Source organism: Lepisma saccharinum, chromosome 3, assembly GCF_977018435.1.
Source record: "Lepisma saccharinum chromosome 3, izLepSacc3.1, whole genome shotgun sequence".
Classification (NCBI taxonomy): Eukaryota; Metazoa; Arthropoda; class Insecta; order Zygentoma; family Lepismatidae; genus Lepisma; species Lepisma saccharinum.
In genome coordinates, this window is record NC_139231.1 from 2,113,666 (window position 1) to 2,135,124 (window position 21,459).

Below are 21,459 nucleotides of genomic sequence, written 5' to 3' on the forward strand. Positions count from 1 at the left end.
TTAAAAAAGACCGTTTTGCCGCCTGAATGGTGGCAACCCAACACAGCATTTGTTCGTAACTGTGATGTCATTTCCTACGGTGAAACAGCGTACGGCAGTGTTGCAAGGAACATATGGATTTCGTAAAGAAAATGACAAGACTACCAACTACATTATGAGCTGTAAAATGAAGCGAGGAACGCGTCCAGTAGACCAACGGGAAGTGAACCAACGATACGAAGAATGGTAAGACAACAAAGTATTGAAAAGGAAGTGGTAATATTGCATTTTGTCTCTTACCCTACATGTCAAATATTTGCAAACCTCGTTGCAAGGGTTAGTTTATCAATTTGTCCTCTATACGTTTCGGTTGTCCGTGGGCACCCTGTATACTTACCTTTGTCAGTTTTTAAAACTCAATTTCAGTCTCAGGAAATACCCTCATTCATTCAGTTTAAAATACGAATACCCATACTTTCTGGGGGGAATAAACAAAAACTTAATTTATGTGCAGATTTTACTAGGCTCGTTTTATATTTCCGCTCTTCATTTGTCCAAAGGAAGCAATCTTTATTCTTGTATAAAACCATATTCCTTATCTCGCCTAAGAAAAAGAAACCAACACAATTTTCTCAGTACTTCTCAACTTTCTTTCTAAACTCAGACCGAGAATTTGTGTTTAGAAACTGCGGGAAAAGGAACTCTACTTGTATTATTCCTCCAGCCATGCCCCCGAAAAAAACAGGAAGTTTTATCAACCGCTAGTTATGCATAATGACATTTCGAACAAGTGTTCTCGGGTCAATGTTGGCTTCCAACGTTTCGAGAGCATACATTGCTCTCATCATATGGAGCTCCTCCGGAGTATACCGTATATCGTGTGAGTGTGTGACACCATATATAGGCCAAACAGGACGCACCATTGAACAGCGACGTAGTGAACATAAGGGCAACATCAGATTATTCCAACCAGAAAATTCAGGAGTTGCAGACCACAGCATCATATTCCGTGATGATTAGAGCAATGTATGCGCTTGAATAAATGGAAGCCAGCATCGACTTAATCTAGTTGGTAACCCAAGAACACTTGTTCGAGTCACGTCGCCAGGAAAGCTACAATTCCTTATAATGATATTTCTTGGCAATGTTATAATACTATACCAACCAACCTGGAACACTGTTGATTTTCACTGCAACCAGTGGGCTCAAATACCCCTTCTGGTTTGTGAAAGGGAAGTATTTGCCGCTAATCGCCTGATTAGAAGGATAATACTTTATCTTCAGCGTCTTGTTCTTCTCTTCGTTGTCTCGACGACATTTTATCCACACCATCTGGAAATAAATATGCACATCCAGTGAGGAAATGTGTAAATTAATATTGTTACATTTAGTGACTTTTTTTAATTATGTAACTGCATTGCTTCAAAGCACAGGTTTTTAAGTGGCCAGATTAAGGGGGAAGGATTAAGGGAGGAAAAACTTTCTACACTGTTAGAATGAATGAATGAGTTAGAATTGTTGAGTACGTCGCCACCCATTGCGCACCCTTCAAAGTATGAGAGGAAAATTTATCTTATTTGAAATTCGTATTTTAAAATTTAAAAAGGGTGTGTAAAAGAGCCCCTTGAGATAGGTTAAAATGCAAGGTTGTAAAGGATATAAACAACACATTGAAAAGCTAAGGAGACACTGAAGACTTCCTCAAAAAGCTAAAAACATTCTTAAAACACTGTCACTGATCATCACACAACATTAATGATAAACAGTTGGGAAGATTAAAAGTTTGTCCGAGGAAAGTATAATCGGCACATTCAATGAGAATATGCCGAACATCTGAAATAACTTTAAATGCACGGCACGTTGGAGGGTTCAGCCATTGCAAACTCAAACACACACACCCTTTTTTGACCAATAAGAGCAGGTCCCACAAGCCAGACCACAAGAGTTCGAGGGAACGCGTTGTTGCCAAGCCAGCTTTTCAACTGTTCCGTAAGCAGCGACAGTTTCGTTCCCGGAGCGTTGGTTTTGTTCAAAGCTAAAACAAAAACGGGAGATTATCATGAGGAAATGAACGCAGAAAATTTTCTTCAGTGGCCGAGGGAAAAGTTAATACCGGGTTTACCGGAAAGTGGCATCGTTCGTCTCGACAATGCTCCTACCACAGTGTGCGTGTAAATAAGCCACCAACAATGGCTTGTCGTAAGCCTGTCATACAGGACTGGCTACGCTCCAATAATGTTAATTTTGAAGAGGGAATGACTGAAAGCGAACTATTGTGTTTGGTGAACAAACACAAACCTGATCCCGGGTACCTAGTCGACAATCTTTTGCGAGAACATGGTCATACAGTGCTTAGACTCCCACCATATCATTGCCATTTATCACCCATTGAACTGATTTGGAGTATAGTGAAAAGAAGAGTCTCTGAACGAAATGTAGATCAGTCATCGGCTAAAATAGAAGAGTTAACACGGGATGCAATCTCTTCTATTACACCACATGAATGGATGAAGTGCTGTGGACATGTGAAAAAGTTGGAGGCAGAGTATTGGGAAAGGGATGGGTTAGTTGAACAAGAAATCGAGAGAATACTTATAGAAGTCGGAGTCGATAGTGATGACAGTATGTCAGGCAATGAGGAAGATGAAGACATGGAGGTATGGGATGATGGTAATGAAGAAGCGGATGATGACATGTCTGGCATTGACTTCCTGACTCCATCAACAACTGGACAGCTCTGATTAAGGTATTTATTATACATAATTCTACTTATGTAAACTTAATGAGAATAGAACCTTATAATATTATTATTATTGCTATTATTATTACTGTTGTTATTGCTATTACTATTATTGGCCTCCACGATGGCGCAGTGTTAGCGTTGTTGCCTTGTAATCAAAGGCTTCGATAACCGGTGGAGGCATGGTTCGGATTCCACTTAGATCCAGTCCCGATTAGTCTTACTGTGCATAAAGTGGACTTAAAACACGAAATCAATCAATTATTATTATTATTATTATTATTAGTGGACAATGTTATCTTCATAAATTACTTAAAAAGGGGGTGAAAGTCGCTGTTACAGCATTTGTTTGCAACAAACGATTTGCAAACCAACGATTTGAAATATTTTTTCAACACCTTCAATTTCAAATTAGCTAATTTTGGAAAATAAGCACACAAACTGTATTTTTGAATGGCAGAAAATGAATGATAAATGCATTCCGAAGAAAATTCTATTTAATACATTACATTGCAGAAAATTTTTAGAAATGCATTTTTAGTTGCATAGAATTTGAAATCGCAAGGGACAATTGCTCCTCTGTGCTCTCCTGCAGGTGCCCTTGACCATTAATTTGTACCCACTCGCCTCTCCTAGCAACATCAGGCTGGATCACCTCGTGTGCTTAGCAACCAGTGCTAGAGGGACGTTTGGCATCAATGTGCTGCAGACGAAAGGAAAGGAAGGACGTGTCTCTGTCGACCAGAGCACCCTACGGAGAAGACTGCAACTCTTGTCATTTTGGTCGGACTGTACTTACGTAGTAGCGAAACTATTGAGAGTATCTAGTACAGCGCCTAGAATAACGTAGTGTGGAAAACGGCATGGTTTTGCTCTCTCTCGCTGGTTCCACTCGAAAATGATCCGCTAGAGGCGCTGGTGTTGACACCGGGGCTTGGTGTTCGACTGCTTATAATGGAAGTAAATGGGGTTTTTGCTGCAACGTCTGATTCTTTTCCTTGTAACATTTCTTTGCATCAGAAAATTGTTATGATATTTAGTACAGTAGTCGCGAAAATATTAAAGAATATTATGAACCGTCGATCATGACCTGTCCTTGAGTTTTTTATTAACAATACGAAAGAAAACATATGTATGGATTGTAACACGTAACATGACAATTGCTGCGAGAATTAGTATTGTGTATGCATTATTCTGAAAGGTTCATTAATATTGTCATTGTCACAAATATTATTTTTATGGAAATTCACACAGACAATACTCGTTTATTTTAATTAATTAATTTATTTATTTTATTATTAATTAATTAAATTAATTTGCGGTTTATTTTCATCAAGTACAAGGTAGACATTTTACAGCCAAGTCACGAGTAAAAATGCACAGTCCTTAACACCAAAGTTCTACTTACCAATCGACACGAATGTAAAGCAATTTGTTGATAGAGATGACAAGTTACAGCCTAATCGGCTATTTGAACTCCATGGAATATGAAATTAAATTCTTTCGAATATCTGCATTTCGGGAAAATGACTTCATAATATGTACGCCACGAAACATTTTTTCTCCTTCATGACACTATTTCAATTTTATTAGTATACAAAAATAAACTTGTGTACACAATCCAACGTTTGACGTCCAGCCTCACATGCGATATGTTGATGCTCGTGTTGCGTTGCACATAAAACGTATTTATGTTACTTTTCTGTGTAAATTAATGCCATTTCGTGACTGCAAATCACTCCACAAATATAACTGTTTCCATCAATTCACTTACCGCCTTTCTAGAGAAACAAATCTACACAATATATTCCAAAAATTAACTAAGCCGCATTACTTTCATAACAAAATTAGCCGCTGTGTCGATCGCACTGCCATCTACTTGTCATCGTCTCGGGGAACCAGTTTCTTGGATCGTTTTCCACACTACGTTATTCAAGGCGCTGTAGTATCTAGACAACAAAAAAACGAAAGAAAGAAAAAGAGGGAAGAGGGAGCCAGACAGACAGAGAGAAAGGAGAAGCTTGAGAAAGAAAGACGGAAGCAAGTAAAGAAGAGTATGCATTCTGGAAATGAAGACAAAAATTGAGAAAGACAGAAAAGTAGAAATGAGAAAAAAGAATGCAAAAAATTGAAATATCTGAAGATTAAGTAAGTAGTGTTCTAAAATTCTAGGGGCTTTTGGCCCTCCTTGCGGTTGTCCACGAAAGTGATAGCACCTCGGTTGTCTCAAAATAATAACAAACCGTTAATTAACACAACAGAATATCAATTACTACCACTCTGTGATGTCTAAAAGGGCACTCACTCACTCTTCTAAACTTAAGGGTTCAGTGATCAGCATCTAAGAGACGAGTAAAATGACAAAAAAGTCAATGAAGCAATCGCGTGACAGTAAAAAAAAAAAGGAAGAAGAAAAGGAGAAGAAGGTTACCAGTCCCTCTAGAGATGGTCGGTAATCCGCCACTGCGTGTCAGATCACATTTTCATGTCAAAACCTCACAACCAGAAATATGGAAATATTTCGGCCTCTCCAAAGTACCCAATAGGGGTAGAGTACTATTTTTCGCCCCTTCCCAATAGTTGTCTGAGATAATTTTAATTTTCAATGGAGTACACTTGTATAGCCCCCCCCTCGTTTCTCTAAAGCAGTGTTACTCAACCGCCGGACTCTGGCATACACTTATACCGGACCGCGAGAAGTTCTCAAATTTAATTGGAATTTTTCGGTGCTCTAAATGGACAATGCGAATGAACATCATTTACAAGATTTCATTAAATCCAGTGGTTGACAACAAATTTAAACCTAATTTTATATTTGTCAACAAGGCTACAATCTTTACGATTATGCCATAATTTATTTATTATTATTGAATTTCAATGGTACATATTCATTAATATAAAGTTTAAACATTAGAAAGGTAATTTGCGGATAAAATTGTTTGGATGGGGCATACTTTTCAAAAAGACCTCGGTCCTTCGAAGATAGGGTTGGACCTGGACCTGAGCCAACACAAAAGATTGTCAAAATGTAACAGGTAAATTTTATGATAAGAATAAAATTAAGGTGTAATGGCAAATATGAGACGAAGTTTCCTTGTTTGGGTCCCGTAATAACAATTTCAATATCAATATATATTTTTATAGGAAGACCTTGCCCACACAAATTTTTGGCCCAGTCAAAACATCTGGTTCGTTTAGTAGACTGTCGAACGTCGCAGAGACAGGCCATGCAAACCAAAGAAACGAGTAAACACAAAGGATTATTTTCAAAGAACTTATTTTTAAGGCTACACCTGCATTTATAGTGTTAGTACAGGGTGTCTCACTAAAAATGGTCCCGTAAACAAACGAATATTCAAGCACTTTAGATTGACACCCACATATTTCCAGCAACTTTCCCCTCTTTGCATTTTTGGCTGTGTGCACTAATAACGGAGTTGTCCTATGGAACATACTTTTGGATCACGTGATATATATATCTGAATTGTTCACGTTTTTAAGCAAAATAACAATTAACAGGTAATTTATACGGAACCAATGACAAATTATCATACTCTTGAGATAAAAATTGAAGAAGATGGAACATAATGGTGATATGGAATTCAGAAAGTAAGAAACAAAGATGGATATACCGAAAAGAAAAGTAACAAACAAGTTATATAGCAGACACGTTCAAATACTCCATCTATTATTCAGTGCCGAATAGGTTCATATATGTTAGTAAAATTTCAAGTTTTCTTTTTTCAACCTTTCGGTTTGATTAATTGAGTTGGTGTTTTAAGTTCACTTTATGCACAGTAAGGCTAATCGGGACTGGACCTACAGTTTAAAGTGGGATCCGAACCACTATGTGCCTCCACCGGGTATCGATCCCGGGACCCCTTTATTACAAGGCGACGACACTACCACTACGCCATTGGGAAGGCCATTTCAACGTTTCGGCATACTACGTATGTGATATATCTAGTGTGCGAATTAACTGGGGGGGCATGCCAGGAATCCCCCCCCCACAGCAGAAAAATTTATCCCCGGCGAAGGAAAATTATTTTCATCCCTGCCAGGGATGCTTTTATTCCCCTCAAAGAAACTGGTGTACTATACGTATGCTTTCAATTAGATATGTAACAAATGTAATAGATATTTCCAGGCTGGAAGAGGGGGGGGGGGCACAATATTTCTCCGCAGTAAACGCTATTCGACGTAATAGCTCACTGCAGTACCATAGACGTTACGATTATAAAAATAAAATTATGCTATTCCATACGATGATAATTTTGAAATCTGATTAATGTATTTTCCTGTAAAACGTCTCATCTTGCTTGGGCATAAACTCAAGCCTCCTTGTTTTCGTGGCGGATTTATAATTCACTTTGTTGTAGAATTCTTTAGAATTCTTTCTGAGTTATTTCTTGATGGAGGATCAAATTGTACATCGCTCTTCTCCTTGCGGTGATCATATGAAAGTATGAATTCTATTGACAGCATAAAAACTCCTCTCAACTGATGCTGTTGTAGCTGGTATATTGTAAATTATGAGGGGCAGTCAAATGAAAACCGAACACCCACCATAAAACACATTCCTCGAAAAAGTTGGCAACACTGTTGTTACGTATCGATACTGCCATCTGTAGGGTAGGAGAAATGCATAGTGGAAACGCACAGGTCCACTGCTCAGGAGGTGAGCGTAGTGAAAAGCGTGTTCGTCCAGCATTGGAAATGGAGGCAAGGAAAGAAGAGCAGAGAGGTGTGGTTCGTTTCTTGGTGGCTGAGGGTGCTGGAACACGCGAAATCCATCGTCGCATGTCTGCAGTGTATGGCGAACACTGCATGTCCCTTACAAGTGTGCACGAGTGGCAGAAGAGATTCCGCGAAGGACGCACATCACTGCAAGACGATCCGCGCCCGGGACAGGCCCATTGAGCCATTACGCCCGATGTGATTGCGAGGATCGATGTTCTGCTCCGGGAAGACCGACGAATCACAGAGGAAGAAATTCGTGTTCAGGTTGGCATTAGTCATGGCTCTGTGCATGCCATTATCAAAGATCACCTGCAGTTTCGAAAAAGTCAAAAGCCATAAAGTCAAAACGCCCTGGAATGCTGTCGGAAGGAATCATCCTTTTGCATGATAATGCCCGTCCCCATACTGCCAATCTGGTGAGAGATAAGCTTCAGACATTTGGCTGGGAAACGCTTGAACATCCTCCGTACAGCCCCGATCTTTCCCCTTGTGACTTCCCATTTTTGATGACATGAAGAAAGACATTCGTGGACGTCGGTTTTATTCCGTATCATGCCGAAGGCATGACTCGAATCCGGAACCCCGGGCGCCATAGTTCGATAGTCTAATTATTTCATAACAAGGGCCCGAGTATGAAAGAAGCTGGAAAGAGCTTATTTCAAGCAAATGCCACCTGCGATCTTCAGTGGATATAAAAATCCGCTGATACGAATTCTTCCGGAATCGCAGGAAAGATACTGCAAACACAGCTTTACGCTGAAAGCACCGTTATTGAGAGAGGCGTTCTCTCAACGGCCGAAGTTCGAATTTCGTTTAAATAGCTCGGGAGAAAATTTCTTCACACAGTCGGTATCTGAAATCTATCGTGTGCACAGTAGGTGCCTCGGAATTATACAAGTTGTCGAACTAAGAAAGTTGTGGCGTGAATAGTTGTTGCCTGCGACTTAAAGTCGGATTACCGAACGTTACAAAAGGAGTTACAGCGAGTAGTAGTACACTATCGGAAAGGAGCTTTATTTCAGGAGAGTTCATCAGAGTTTCATCAACGAACCAGCGAGTCGATCGTCACTTCGAGATCTACAGGTAACGAACGTTCCTCTATCGTTGTCTATCATTGTCTCACACCCCTGCCAGACCAGTCAATTGTAGTGTTTAAAGTTAATCGTGAGCGTTGTTCTTATTTCACGGGGCTAGCCCCTTGCTTGGTTAAGTGTAGACGTAACTCTTCAGAGCAATATCCCCTCTTAGGATACACCTCTCGCAGCTAATTAACTTCGAATATCAGGCTTCACATAGCCTATCTACGATCCCTTAATCTGAAACAATCGGGTGTTTGTACGATTCGGTCGAGGAAGTGCAACAGTGGGTGAGGTTGTGGATCCGTCAGCGACCTACCTCTTTCTACAAGACTGGAATTGATCGTCTCGTCTCCCAGTGGGATAAATGTCTTAACACTTGTGGCAATTACTTTTGAATAAATTAAACTCCATTGTCACTTTGTAGCGGGTGTTCGGTTTTCATTTGACTACCCTAACCAAAAATCTCTCTTAAAAGCGTTGTCTAAATTTTCGTCTATCATAAATGCTACCCATCTACTCTGAAGATGAGTGACGTTAGCACTCGAAAGCTTGGAATCTTTTCCACAACTCACCTGGCCGATACCCGAGAGAATCTTGTCATCAAAGGAGATAATGTCTTCATTAATAATATTGCTTGAAAAGTGCACAAATCCATACGCTGTTCACACCTGCCCGGTCCCTCTCAGTTGTCATCAAATATTAGGGGGGAAAAGGTTACAAAAATACCGGGGTACCATAAACCACGACCTTTCAACCATTGCAGCGGGGGGCGAGGGGGCAAGGGAGATAGAGGCAATAATCTTCCCTTTTCCTTCTGACGGCCGTTTGTACCTGAAACTGGTGAGGCGGAGGAAACCCCAGCTAGAGTAGTAGCTCCTTCCACAGTCTTGCTCGCTCTCGCCGAGGAACGAGAAGCGCGTTTGAAAATAAGTGTTTTATGTGAACTGTGGCTTCAACAAGACAATAAATATTGTGATTTGAAAATAATTAGAGATGTTAGATTGATCTATCTCTGCTAGACTAGCTACTCCTCAGTGCACGTCACTGGATTCGCACATTTTCTGCGATGACCTGGGCGAGCGAACACCATTGCCTTCAATACGAAACGTAGCGCGAGGGAATAGCACTAGGTTCTCATTCCGATGCGCTAAACGTAGCGAATCCTTAGTATATTTCTAGCTGTTTCATGGTGTCACACGGCTTATTTCGCACAAATATGAGAATATTCTGACTTTTTTTTTTTTACTTCTTCTCTAAAATATTTAAAATGCAGTATTTTTATTATTTTGCTAGGTCATCGCCGCACCTCCAGATGTCCGGACGCCTCATCTCTCGGCCTTGTGGATTAAATGATTGATTGATTTGGTGTTTTAAGTCCACTTTATGTACAGTAAGGCTAATCGGGACTGGACCTACAGTTTAATGTGGGATCCGAACCACTATAAGCCTCCACCGGGTATCGAATCCGGGACCCCTTGATTACAAGGCGACGACGCTACCACTACGCCATCGGGGATATCCTCTTGTGGATTAAAGAAGGACACCATAGCATAGTGCTGATATTTTACATGTATTAAAGTATTCACAAGGAACTTGTAGACAGGTTAAATGGACATTACGTTTGTACTTAGGAATAGAAATTTGGTGAAGTTTTCGGTGTTAATAGCACTTTCTGTGTATTAGTTTGAGTTTTCTTACAATGTAAATAGCTATACTGTTTCTAAATTACGTATTTACAGTAAATGTTATCGTAAGATTTAATGATCTAGGTTAGAATCAATATTCTAAGATACTTGGGACTGTAAAGCAATAGTTTAGTTTTCTAATTGCCAATATATGCACATTTGGCAAAAAAGAAAACCTACCCTACCTCCGAAAGGAAATCGCAAATACGCCACTGAGTGGACATCCCCTCCTCCCCAAAGCAAGAAGCTTAATTCTCACAGTGGTTATATATCATGTAACCAATCAGAAAACAATGCATGAATTCTCACCTTCTTCCCGGCTACAGCCACATGCTTCACCGATTTTGGAATGTGCCCCTCCTCGTACATTCCTGGCTCCCAGTTAAATATCTGAAAAGTAGAAAGGAGCAAAAAATAACTGTTGATGGATATACAAAGGTTAAAAGTTGTTTATAATCTTAGATCATAATTGTTTTATGCATAGTAAACTCTTAATTAGACGAACAATGATGACCTCAAGGGCAGTTTACCAAGGACATTCAATTTCATTTAAATTTTGGAAGATGGCAGCGGTGTAGCCTAAAAAAATCTCAGGGGCGGAAGGAGCATCCAGGTTGGTTCTGCTTACGAGACACACAAGAAATACATCTGGAGCATTCGCCCAGGGTAATATATCTAAAATTAACCCTCGATTTCCAACGTACTAAATTACACTAAAATTCCAATCGATACACGTAATATTTCTCTACATAGGCTATATGTGTTTTTCTGTCTCTCTTTCTTTCTTTCTTTCCTTTCCCTCTCATCTTCTTACTCCTCATATAATATACCTAATTTCCTGACGTTCCCAGAGGCCACACACCCTGAAGCCCTATAGGAAAGCCTTCCTTCCAAGTCAATACTGAACTATTTAAATTAATAATACTTCACTCAATAAAAATTGTAACATCTTTAATTAAAAATATTACTCCTAGTAATAATAGAATTACTCTACTAATTAATAAAATAATTGAACTTATAATTGTAATAGAAAAACTAGTCAGTACCCAACTACCCCGTGTTCGTTTTCCCGCATAATAATCTTTATATCTTCACTCACTAACATAGAAACACAATCCTTATTTATTCTAAGCATGTTGAATTCATATACATTTAAATTATTTAATTTTGTTATTAATTAATTATGTGCTAATATAAAATGGTGTTCCGGTATTTCACAGTTATTGACTTGTTATCACTCATAACCATGTATATGCATATAAATTATACTTTTTATTTTTTTATTATTTTTTTTATTTGAGAAATCCTGAATTCAGAAAGAATCCATTTTATATCAGGATATGAACAGAGATTAAAATAGAAATTAACAAATGAGAAGCACGCACACATATGTAACAAGTATAATAAAAATAAAAAATAAAAATATATAATAATAGAACAATAACTAGGGTATAACAAATATTAATTACTCTTCAGCTGCTTGATGCATGCATTTCTGAAAGCCTGCTTAGATAGATGGAAGCCTGGAGGATCATTTAGTGTATTGTACCTTGTTTATTTCTTTACTCTAATTACTACTGCTAAACAACAAAACTAACTCTCTTACTCTCACTAGTTTCCACACTAAACCACTAACTAACATATTTTTTTTTTAGAAAAGGAAAGGAAATAGAAAAAATATGTATAATTACCTCTTCCAGTATGTTTCATCATCAATGAAAAATACTTAAAGTCTAGTTGTATCAATTGCATTAATTATATCAATTGTGTTATTTGTACAATCAACATCGTTGTTCTGGATCTCCGAACAACGTTGCACATGTAATGCTCATTTGAAAAAATAAAGAAATAGAGGAAAAGTAAGACGAGGGAACCGAAATTCCACGGATATGACGTCCTGGTGTAAATTTCAGGTACCAGGACAACAAGCGGATATCCCTGAATGTATGAAGGTGGAGGCTGGGCTACTTTTGGGGGTTCCCCTCTCTTATTTATTAATCTGTTCATTATTTATATGTGATGCGTTTCAAGAAAAGGCATCGTTTTCAAGTGAGGAAAAGCCTTCATTATAAACTTGGTGATTTGTGCATTTCTTGTGTGAGTAATCGCATTTTGCTGAGGTTAACTTGTGTAAGGGAGTTATGGTTTTGAGAAGTGGCTTATTCAGGTTTTTCAAAACAGCCGAGTTTAGATAATTCGATATGGATGGGAACGAAACTATCTCGAATTAGAAGAAACCTGCACAATACGGCATAATGTAGGGAAATCGGAAGAAGAGAAATAAAAAAACAATGTAATAAAAAACGTGGTGTGTGAAAAAATAGCATACACACTATTGTGAATATTATACTTAGATTGCTCAGCACAGTAGTGACAATCATTTTAGATAAAAAAGTTAAACAATATTCAATTCATACTTTAAAGAAATGGTCAAACAGGGTGTTGAGTTTTTCCGAGCAGAAATGTCAGACAATTGTCTGAATAAGAGATTGTCGTTAGTTTGGCTTTTTCTCTATGTAGCAGATACAGTCTTCAAATCGGCGAAGGTTTTTCTTTAGGGTTTTTATTAGGATTGTGCCGATACCACTTTGAATCGATGCCGATACCGATACTCTTACCGATACCCAACGATACCGATACTTTGAAAATTGAAATAAATAAAAGTTGTTCAAAACATTGATCTATATTGGTGCATAAATGTTGTACTTCAATTGTGTGCCCGATGGCGCAGTGGTAGCGTCGTCGCCTTGTAATCAAGGGGTCCTGGGTTCGATTCCCGGTGGAGGCACATAGTGGTTCGGATTCCACTTTAAACTGTAGGTCCAGTCCCGATTAGCCTTACTGTGCATAAAGTGGACTTAAACAACAAATCAATCCCAATCAATCAATTGTGTGCATCAATTTACCAAAAAAATTGCTTTAAAATATTCAAGAATTAAATCAGAATATTAAAATAGATGTTATATAACCACAACATTCAGTTTTTCATGCCAAATGGTGCAAAGTAAATAGAAAGTTTGAAATTTTCATAGCTCCCAGGATAAGCAGATGTCGCGAAATTGTCGCGCGGCTTTTTTGCGGACCCTGTGAAAGACCAAAATGCAGGAAAAGTATCGGCTGGTATCGGTAGATGAATTCCAACCAATACTTTCCGATACCGGTTCAGCCTTGGGTTTCCCCCACTCATTTTACAGAACATTGGATTATCGAGACTCCACTGTACTGACGTAACCACGAGTCATGATACGAGGCCAAAACACAGCTACTTTCGTGCGTAACGTTAGGATATACCGAGGATTCAAATTTATAACAGTCAAGTAATTTTAAACTTACATTTTTAAGTTTTACTGTTAGTGAAACTCTTTGATAAATTTCGTATGTTCTCTTACCCTGTTTATCTTGATGTAGACGCATGGTTTTGCCTTATTGTAGCCATACGGCTCTTCCTTACAAGGCCCTAGAGACTCCACGGGGAACATGCACAGCTTCCCTTTTACACTAGTTTCGCTGCAATTGTAGTAGTCTTCAGGCTTCTGATCCCTGTAAGCTATATGGAGAAGACATAAGATCTAGAAACTGAAGTGATGTAGGAAGATTTTCACAGACAAAATATGTTTTGATCCATTTTATGCTCAGATAGGCTAATGCAAACCACTGTGTAATTTTCGTACATCCGCCGGGATCGAACCATGAGACCCCTTGAATGCAAGCTGATAGCGTTAGCCGTTAGAGAGGCATTAGAGAGTATTGCATGTGCATTATATATATTGTGGACAGAGAAGGAGATCTTGAAACAGGAATGCAGGTACGACTTCCGATCGGGCAATGTCATTGCTGAATGCTGAATAATGAAAAGTGAGAGACATTGGCCGAGAGGAAGTCGTGGCTGATGGAGGAGTTGCGTTTGGGGAGTGTTGGGAGTAGGGATGGCCAAACGGATCCGGATCCGGATTCGGATCCGAAAGTTTCGGATCTGGATCCGGATCCGAGAGTTCCGGATCCGCGGATCCGGATCCGGGTCTGAAAGTTTCGGATCCGGATCCAAAAATTTCGGATCCGGGTCCGAAAGTTTCGGATCTGGATCCGGATCCGAGAGTTTCGTATCTCAATCCCATTATAATATTACCACACCTTAGTCCTACAAGAATTTTTTTCAAGTGTTGTTCCTAAAATACTTTGCTACGCATCGGCTAACACACTCGTGCACAAATGTCCGAAGTGATTTTGTAAATGCCATTGAAACGAATATGTACTCATTCGAATGTATTGGAAATGAAAACACACATAAATGTGAGACATTCCATTCCAGGATGAAACCTTTAACACATATAACAAGATAGAAATGTTATACAAAAATTATACAATTGTTCTACAGTTACAGTTTTACAAATTAAAATAAAACATTATAATATATGCAGTGTTAAATAATTACAAAGTGTAAGACTAACAAGGGAGGTTATCTAAGTGTCCCCCTCCGATTTCCATGAAACTTGGCAGGTGTATAGTGGGGCCCAATGGAAGAAATACGTGTTTCTTTGTTTCAGCTAAAAAACGGTTTTAGGGGGCAAAACCCCCTCAAATGTCAAGATGAGGACAAATTGAAGTGAGGATCTAACCCCTGTGTGTTTCCGATTTCCATGAAACTTGGCAGGTGTATAGTGGGGCCCAATGGAAGAAATACGTGTTTTTTTGTTTCAGCTAAAAAACGGTTTTAGGGGGCAAAACCCCCTCAAATGTCAAGATGAGGACAAATTGAAGTGAGGATCTAACCCCTGTGTGTTTCCGATTTCCATGAAACTTGGCAGGTGTATAGTGGGGCCCAATGGAAGAAATACGTGTTTTTTTGTTTTAGCTAAAAAACGGTTTTAGGGGGCAAAACCCCCTCAAATGTCAAGATGAGGACAAATTGAAGTGAGGATCTAACCCCTGTGTGTTTCCGATTTCCATGAAACTTGGCAGGTGTATAGTGGGGCCCAATGGAAGAAATACGTGTTTTTTTGTTTCAGCTAAAAAACGGTTTTAGGGGGCAAAACCCCCTCAAATGTCAAGATGAGGACAAATTGAAGTGAGGATCTGACCCCTGTGTCTTTCCGATTTCCATGAAACTTGGCAGGTGTATAGTGGGGCCCAATGGAAGAAATACGTGTTTTTTTGTTTCAGCAAAAAAACGGTTTTAGGGGGCAAAACCCCCTCAAATGTCAAGATGAGGACAAATTGAAGTGAGGATCTGACCCCTGTGTCTTTCCGATTTCCATGAAACTTGGCAGGTGTATAGTGGGGCCCAATGGAAGAAATACGTGTTTTTTTGTTTCAGCTAAAAAACGGTTTTAGGGGACAAAACCCCCTCAAATGTCAAGATGAGGACAAATTGAAGTGAGGATCTGACCCCTGTGTCTTTCCGATTTCCATGAAACTTGGCAGGTGTATAGTGGGGCCCAATGGAAGAAATACGTGTTTTTTTGTTTCAGCTAAAAACTGTTTTAGGGGGCAAAACCCCCTCAAATGTCAAGATGAGGACAAATTGAAGTGAGGATCTGACCCCTGTGTCTTTCCGATTTCCATGAAACTTGGCAGGTGTATAGTGGGGCCCAATGGAAGAAATACGTGTTTCTTTGTTTCAGCTAAAAAACGGTTTTAGGGGGCAAAACCCCCTCAAATGTCAAGATGAGGACAAATTGAAGTGAGGATCTAACCCCTGTGTGTTTCCGATTTCCATGATACTTGGCAGGTGTATAGTGGGGCCCAATGGAAGAAATACGTGTTTTTTTGTTTCAGCTAAAAAACGGTTTTAGGGGGCAAAACCCCCTCAAATGTCAAGATGAGGACAAATTGAAGTGAGGATCTAACCCCTGTGTGTTTCCGATTTCCATGATACTTGGCAGGTGTATAGTGGGGCCCAATGGAAGAAATACGTGTTTTTTTGTTTCAGCTAAAAAACTGTTTTAGGGGGCAAAACCCCCTCAAATGTCAAGATGAGGACAAATTGAAGTGAGGATCTAACCCCTGTGTGTTTCCGATTTCCATGAAACTTGGCAGGTGTATAGTGGGGCCCAATGGAAGAAATACGTGTTTTTTTGTTTCAGCTAAAAAACGGTTTTAGGGGGCAAAACCCCCTCAAATGTCAAGATGAGGACAAATTGAAAAGAGGATCTAACCCCTGTGTCTTTCCGATTTCCATGAAACTTGGCAGGTGTATAGTGGGGCCCAATGGAAGAAATACGTGTTTTTTTGTTTCAGCTAAAAAACGGTTTTAGGGGGCAAAACCCCCTCAAATGTCAAGATGAGGACAAATTGAAGTGAGGATCTGACCCCTGTGTCTTTCCGATTTCAATGAAACTTGGCAGGTGTATAGTGGGGCCCAATGGAAGAAATACGTGTTTTTTTGTTTCAGCTAAAAAACGGTTTTAGGGGGCAAAACCCCCTCAAATGTCAAGATGAGGACAAATTGAAGTGAGGATCTAACCCCTGTGTGTTTCCGATTTCCATGAAACTTGGCAGGTGTATAGTGGGGCCCAATGGAAGAAATACGTGTTTTTTTGTTTCAGCTAAAAAACGGTTTTAGGGGGCTAAACCCCCTCAAATGTCAAGATGAGGACAAATTGAAGTGAGGATCTGACCCCTGTGTCTTTCCGATTTCCATGAAACTTGGCAGGTGTATAGTGGGGCCCAATGGAAGAAATACGTGTTTTTTTGTTTCAGCTAAAAAACGGTTTTAGGGGGCAAAACCCCCTCAAATGTCAAGATGAGGACAAATTGAAGTGAGGATCTAACCCCTGTGTGTTTCCGATTTCCATGAAACTTGGCAGGTGTATAGTGGGGCCCAATGGAAGAAATACGTGTTTTTTTGTTTCAGCTAAAAAACGGTTTTAGGGGGCAAAACCCCCTCAAATGTCAAGATGAGGACAAATTGAAGTGAGGATCTAACCCCTGTGTGTTTCCGATTTCCATGAAACTTGGCAGGTGTATAGTGGGGCCCAATGGAAGAAATACGTGTTTTTTTGTTTTAGCTAAAAAACGGTTTTAGGGGGCAAAACCCCCTCAAATGTCAAGATGAGGACAAATTGAAGTGAGGATCTAACCCCTGTGTGTTTCCGATTTCCATGAAACTTGGCAGGTGTATAGTGGGGCCCAATGGAAGAAATACGTGTTTTTTTGTTTTAGCTAAAAAACGGTTTTAGGGGGCAAAACCCCCTCAAATGTCAAGATGAGGACAAATTGAAGTGAGGATCTAACCCCTGTGTGTTTCCGATTTCCATGAAACTTGGCAGGTGTATAGTGGGGCCCAATGGAAGAAATACGTGTTTTTTTGTTTTAGCTAAAAAACGGTTTTAGGGGGCAAAACCCCCTCAAATGTCAAGATGAGGACAAATTGAAGTGAGGATCTAACCCCTGTGTGTTTCCGATTTCCATGAAACTTGGCAGGTGTATAGTGGGGCCCAATGGAAGAAATACGTGTTTTTTTGTTTCAGCTAAAAAACGGTTTTAGGGGGCAAAACCCCCTCAAATGTCAAGATGAGGACAAATTGAAAAGAGGATCTAACCCCTGTGTCTTTCCGATTTCCATGAAACTTGGCAGGTGTATAGTGGGGCCCAATGGAAGAAATACGTGTTTTTTTGTTTCAGCTAAAAAACGGTTTTAGGGGGCAAAACCCCCTCAAATGTCAAGATGAGGACAAATTGAAGTGAGGATCTGACCCCTGTGTCTTTCCGATTTCAATGAAACTTGGCAGGTGTATAGTGGGGCCCAATGGAAGAAATACGTGTTTTTTTGTTTCAGCTAAAAAACGGTTTTAGGGGGCAAAACCCCCTCAAATGTCAAGATGAGGACAAATTGAAGTGAGGATCTAACCCCTGTGTGTTTCCGATTTCCATGAAACTTGGCAGGTGTATAGTGGGGCCCAATGGAAGAAATACGTGTTTTTTTGTTTCAGCTAAAAAACTGTTTTAGGGGGCTAAACCCCCTCAAATGTCAAGATGAGGACAAATTGAAGTGAGGATCTGACCCCTGTGTCTTTCCGATTTCCATGAAACTTGGCAGGTGTATAGTGGGGCCCAATGGAAGAAATACGTGTTTTTTTGTTTCAGCTAAAAAACGGTTTTAGGGGGCAAAACCCCCTCAAATGTCAAGATGAGGACAAATTGAAGTGAGGATCTAACCCCTGTGTGTTTCCGATTTCCATGAAACTTGGCAGGTGTATAGTGGGGCCCAATGGAAGAAATACGTGTTTTTTTGTTTCAGCTAAAAAACGGTTTTAGGGGGCAAAACCCCCTCAAATGTCAAGATGAGGACAAATTGAAGTGAGGATCTAACCCCTGTGTGTTTCCGATTTCCATGATACTTGGCAGGTGTATAGTGGGGCCCAATGGAAGAAATACGTGTTTTTTTGTTTCAGCTAAAAAACTGTTTTAGGGGGCAAAACCCCCTCAAATGTCAAGATGAGGACAAATTGAAGTGAGGATCTAACCCCTGTGTGTTTCCGATTTCCATGAAACTTGGCAGGTGTATAGTGGGGCCCAATGGAAGAAATACGTGTTTTTTTGTTTCAGCTAAAAAACGGTTTTAGGGGGCAAAACCCCCTCAAATGTCAAGATGAGGACAAATTGAAAAGAGGATCTAACCCCTGTGTCTTTCCGATTTCCATGAAACTTGGCAGGTGTATAGTGGGGCCCAATGGAAGAAATACGTGTTTTTTTGTTTCAGCTAAAAAACGGTTTTAGGGGGCAAAACCCCCTCAAATGTCAAGATGAGGACAAATTGAAGTGAGGATCTGACCCCTGTGTCTTTCCGATTTCAATGTAACTTGGCAGGTGTATAGTGGGGCCCAATGGAAGAAATACGTGTTTTTTTGTTTCAGCTAAAAAACGGTTTTAGGGGGCAAAACCCCCTCAAATGTCAAGATGAGGACAAATTGAAGTGAGGATCTAACCCCTGTGTGTTTCCGATTTCCATGAAACTTGGCAGGTGTATAGTGGGGCCCAATGGAAGAAATACGTGTTTTTTTGTTTCAGCTAAAAAACGGTTTTAGGGGGCTAAACCCCCTCAAATGTCAAGATGAGGACAAATTGAAGTGAGGATCTGACCCCTGTGTCTTTCCGATTTCCATGAAACTTGGCAGGTGTATAGTGGGGCCCAATGGAAGAAATACGTGTTTTTTTGTTTCAGCTAAAAAACGGTTTTAGGGGGCAAAACCCCCTCAAATGTCAAGATGAGGACAAATTGAAGTGAGGATCTAACCCCTGTGTGTTTCCGATTTCCATGAAACTTGGCAGGTGTATAGTGGGGCCCAATGGAAGAAATACGTGTTTTTTTGTTTCAGCTAAAAAACGGTTTTAGGGGGCAAAACCCCCTCAAATGTCAAGATGAGGACAAATTGAAGTGAGGATCTAACCCCTGTGTGTTTCCGATTTCCATGAAACTTGGCAGGTGTATAGTGGGGCCCAATGGAAGAAATACGTGTTTTTTTGTTTTAGCTAAAAAACGGTTTTAGGGGGCAAAACCCCCTCAAATGTCAAGATGAGGACAAATTGAAGTGAGGATCTAACCCCTGTGTGTTTCCGATTTCCATGAAACTTGGCAGGTGTATAGTGGGGCCCAATGGAAGAAATACGTGTTTTTTTGTTTTAGCTAAAAAACGGTTTTAGGGGGCAAAACCCCCTCAAATGTCAAGATGAGGACAAATTGAAGTGAGGATCTAACCCCTGTGTGTTTCCGATTTCCATGAAACTTGGCAGGTGTATAGTGGGGCCCAATGGAAGAAATACGTGTTTTTTTGTTTTAGCTAAAAAACGGTTTTAGGGGGCAAAACCCCCTCAAATGTCAAGATGAGGACAAATTGAAGTGAGGATCTAACCCCTGTGTGTTTCCGATTTCCATGAAACTTGGCAGGTGTATAGTGGGGCCCAATGGAAGAAATACGTGTTTTTTTGTTTTAGCTAAAAAACGGTTTTAGGGGGCAAAACCCCCTCAAATGTCAAGATGAGGACAAATTGAAGTGAGGATCTAACCCCTGTGTGTTTCCGATTTCCATGAAACTTGGCAGGTGTATAGTGGGGCCCAATGGAAGAAATACGTGTTTTTTTGTTTTAGCTAAAAAACGGTTTTAGGGGGCAAAACCCCCTCAAATGTCAAGATGAGGACAAATTGAAGTGAGGATCTAACCCCTGTGTGTTTCCGATTTCCATGATACTTGGCAGGTGTATAGTGGGGCCCAATGGAAGAAATACGTGTTTTTTTGTTTCAGCTAAAAAACGGTTTTAGGGGGCAAAACCCCCTCAAATGTCAAGATGAGGACAAATTGAAGTGAGGATCTAACCCCTGTGTGTTTCCGATTTCCATGATACTTGGCAGGTGTATAGTGGGGCCCAATGGAAGAAATACGTGTTTTTTTGTTTCAGCTAAAAAACTGTTTTAGGGGGCAAAACCCCCTCAAATGTCAAGATGAGGACAAATTGAAGTGAGGATCTAACCCCTGTGTGTTTCCGATTTCCATGAAACTTGGCAGGTGTATAGTGGGGCCCAATGGAAGAAATACGTGTTTTTTTGTTTCAGCTAAAAAACGGTTTTAGGGGGCAAAACCCCCTCAAATGTCAAGATGAGGACAAATTGAAGTGAGGATCTAACCCCTGTGTCTTTCCGATTTCCATGAAACTTGGCAGGTGTATAGTGGGGCCCAATGGAAGAAATACGTGTTTTTTTGTTTCAGCTAAAAAACGGTTTTAGGGGGCAAAACCCCCTCAAATGTCAAGATGAGGACAAATTGAAGTGAGGATCTGACCCCTGTGTCTTTCCGATTTCAATGAAACTTGGCAGGTGTATAGTGGGGCCCAATGGAAGAAATACGTGTTTTTTTGTTTCAGCTAAAAAACGGTTTTAGGGGGCAAAACCCCCTCAAATGTCAAGATGAGGACAAATTGAAGTGAGGATCTAACCCCTGTGTGTTTCCGATTTCCATGAAACTTGGCAGGTGTATAGTGGGGCCCAATGGAAGAAATACGTGTTTTTTTGTTTCAGCTAAAAAACGGTTTTAGGGGGCTAAACCCCCTCAAATGTCAAGATGAGGACAAATTGAAGTGAGGATCTGACCCCTGTGTCTTTCCGATTTCCATGAAACTTGGCAGGTGTATAGTGGGGCCCAATGGAAGAAATACGTGTTTTTTTGTTTCAGCTAAAAAACGGTTTTAGGGGGCAAAACCCCCTCAAATGTCAAGATGAGGACAAATTGAAGTGAGGATCTAA

At 40.1% G+C, this 21,459-nt stretch overlaps 1 protein-coding gene across 1 annotated transcript in view; it reads right to left on the reverse strand.

The window, feature by feature from the left end:
- The window catches only part of LOC145985694 (sodium/potassium-transporting ATPase subunit beta-1-like), a 95,860-nt gene that overhangs the window by 40,483 nt on the left and 33,918 nt on the right, over positions 1-21,459 (reverse strand). Inside the window, exons 4-6 of the mRNA XM_083119763.1 lie at positions 13,613-13,770; positions 10,533-10,613; positions 1,149-1,311 (exon numbers count right to left, since the gene is read on the reverse strand). Coding sequence (XP_082975889.1) covers positions 1,149-1,311; positions 10,533-10,613; positions 13,613-13,770 — 402 coding nt within the window. The remainder of the gene's footprint in view (positions 1-1,148; positions 1,312-10,532; positions 10,614-13,612; positions 13,771-21,459) is intronic.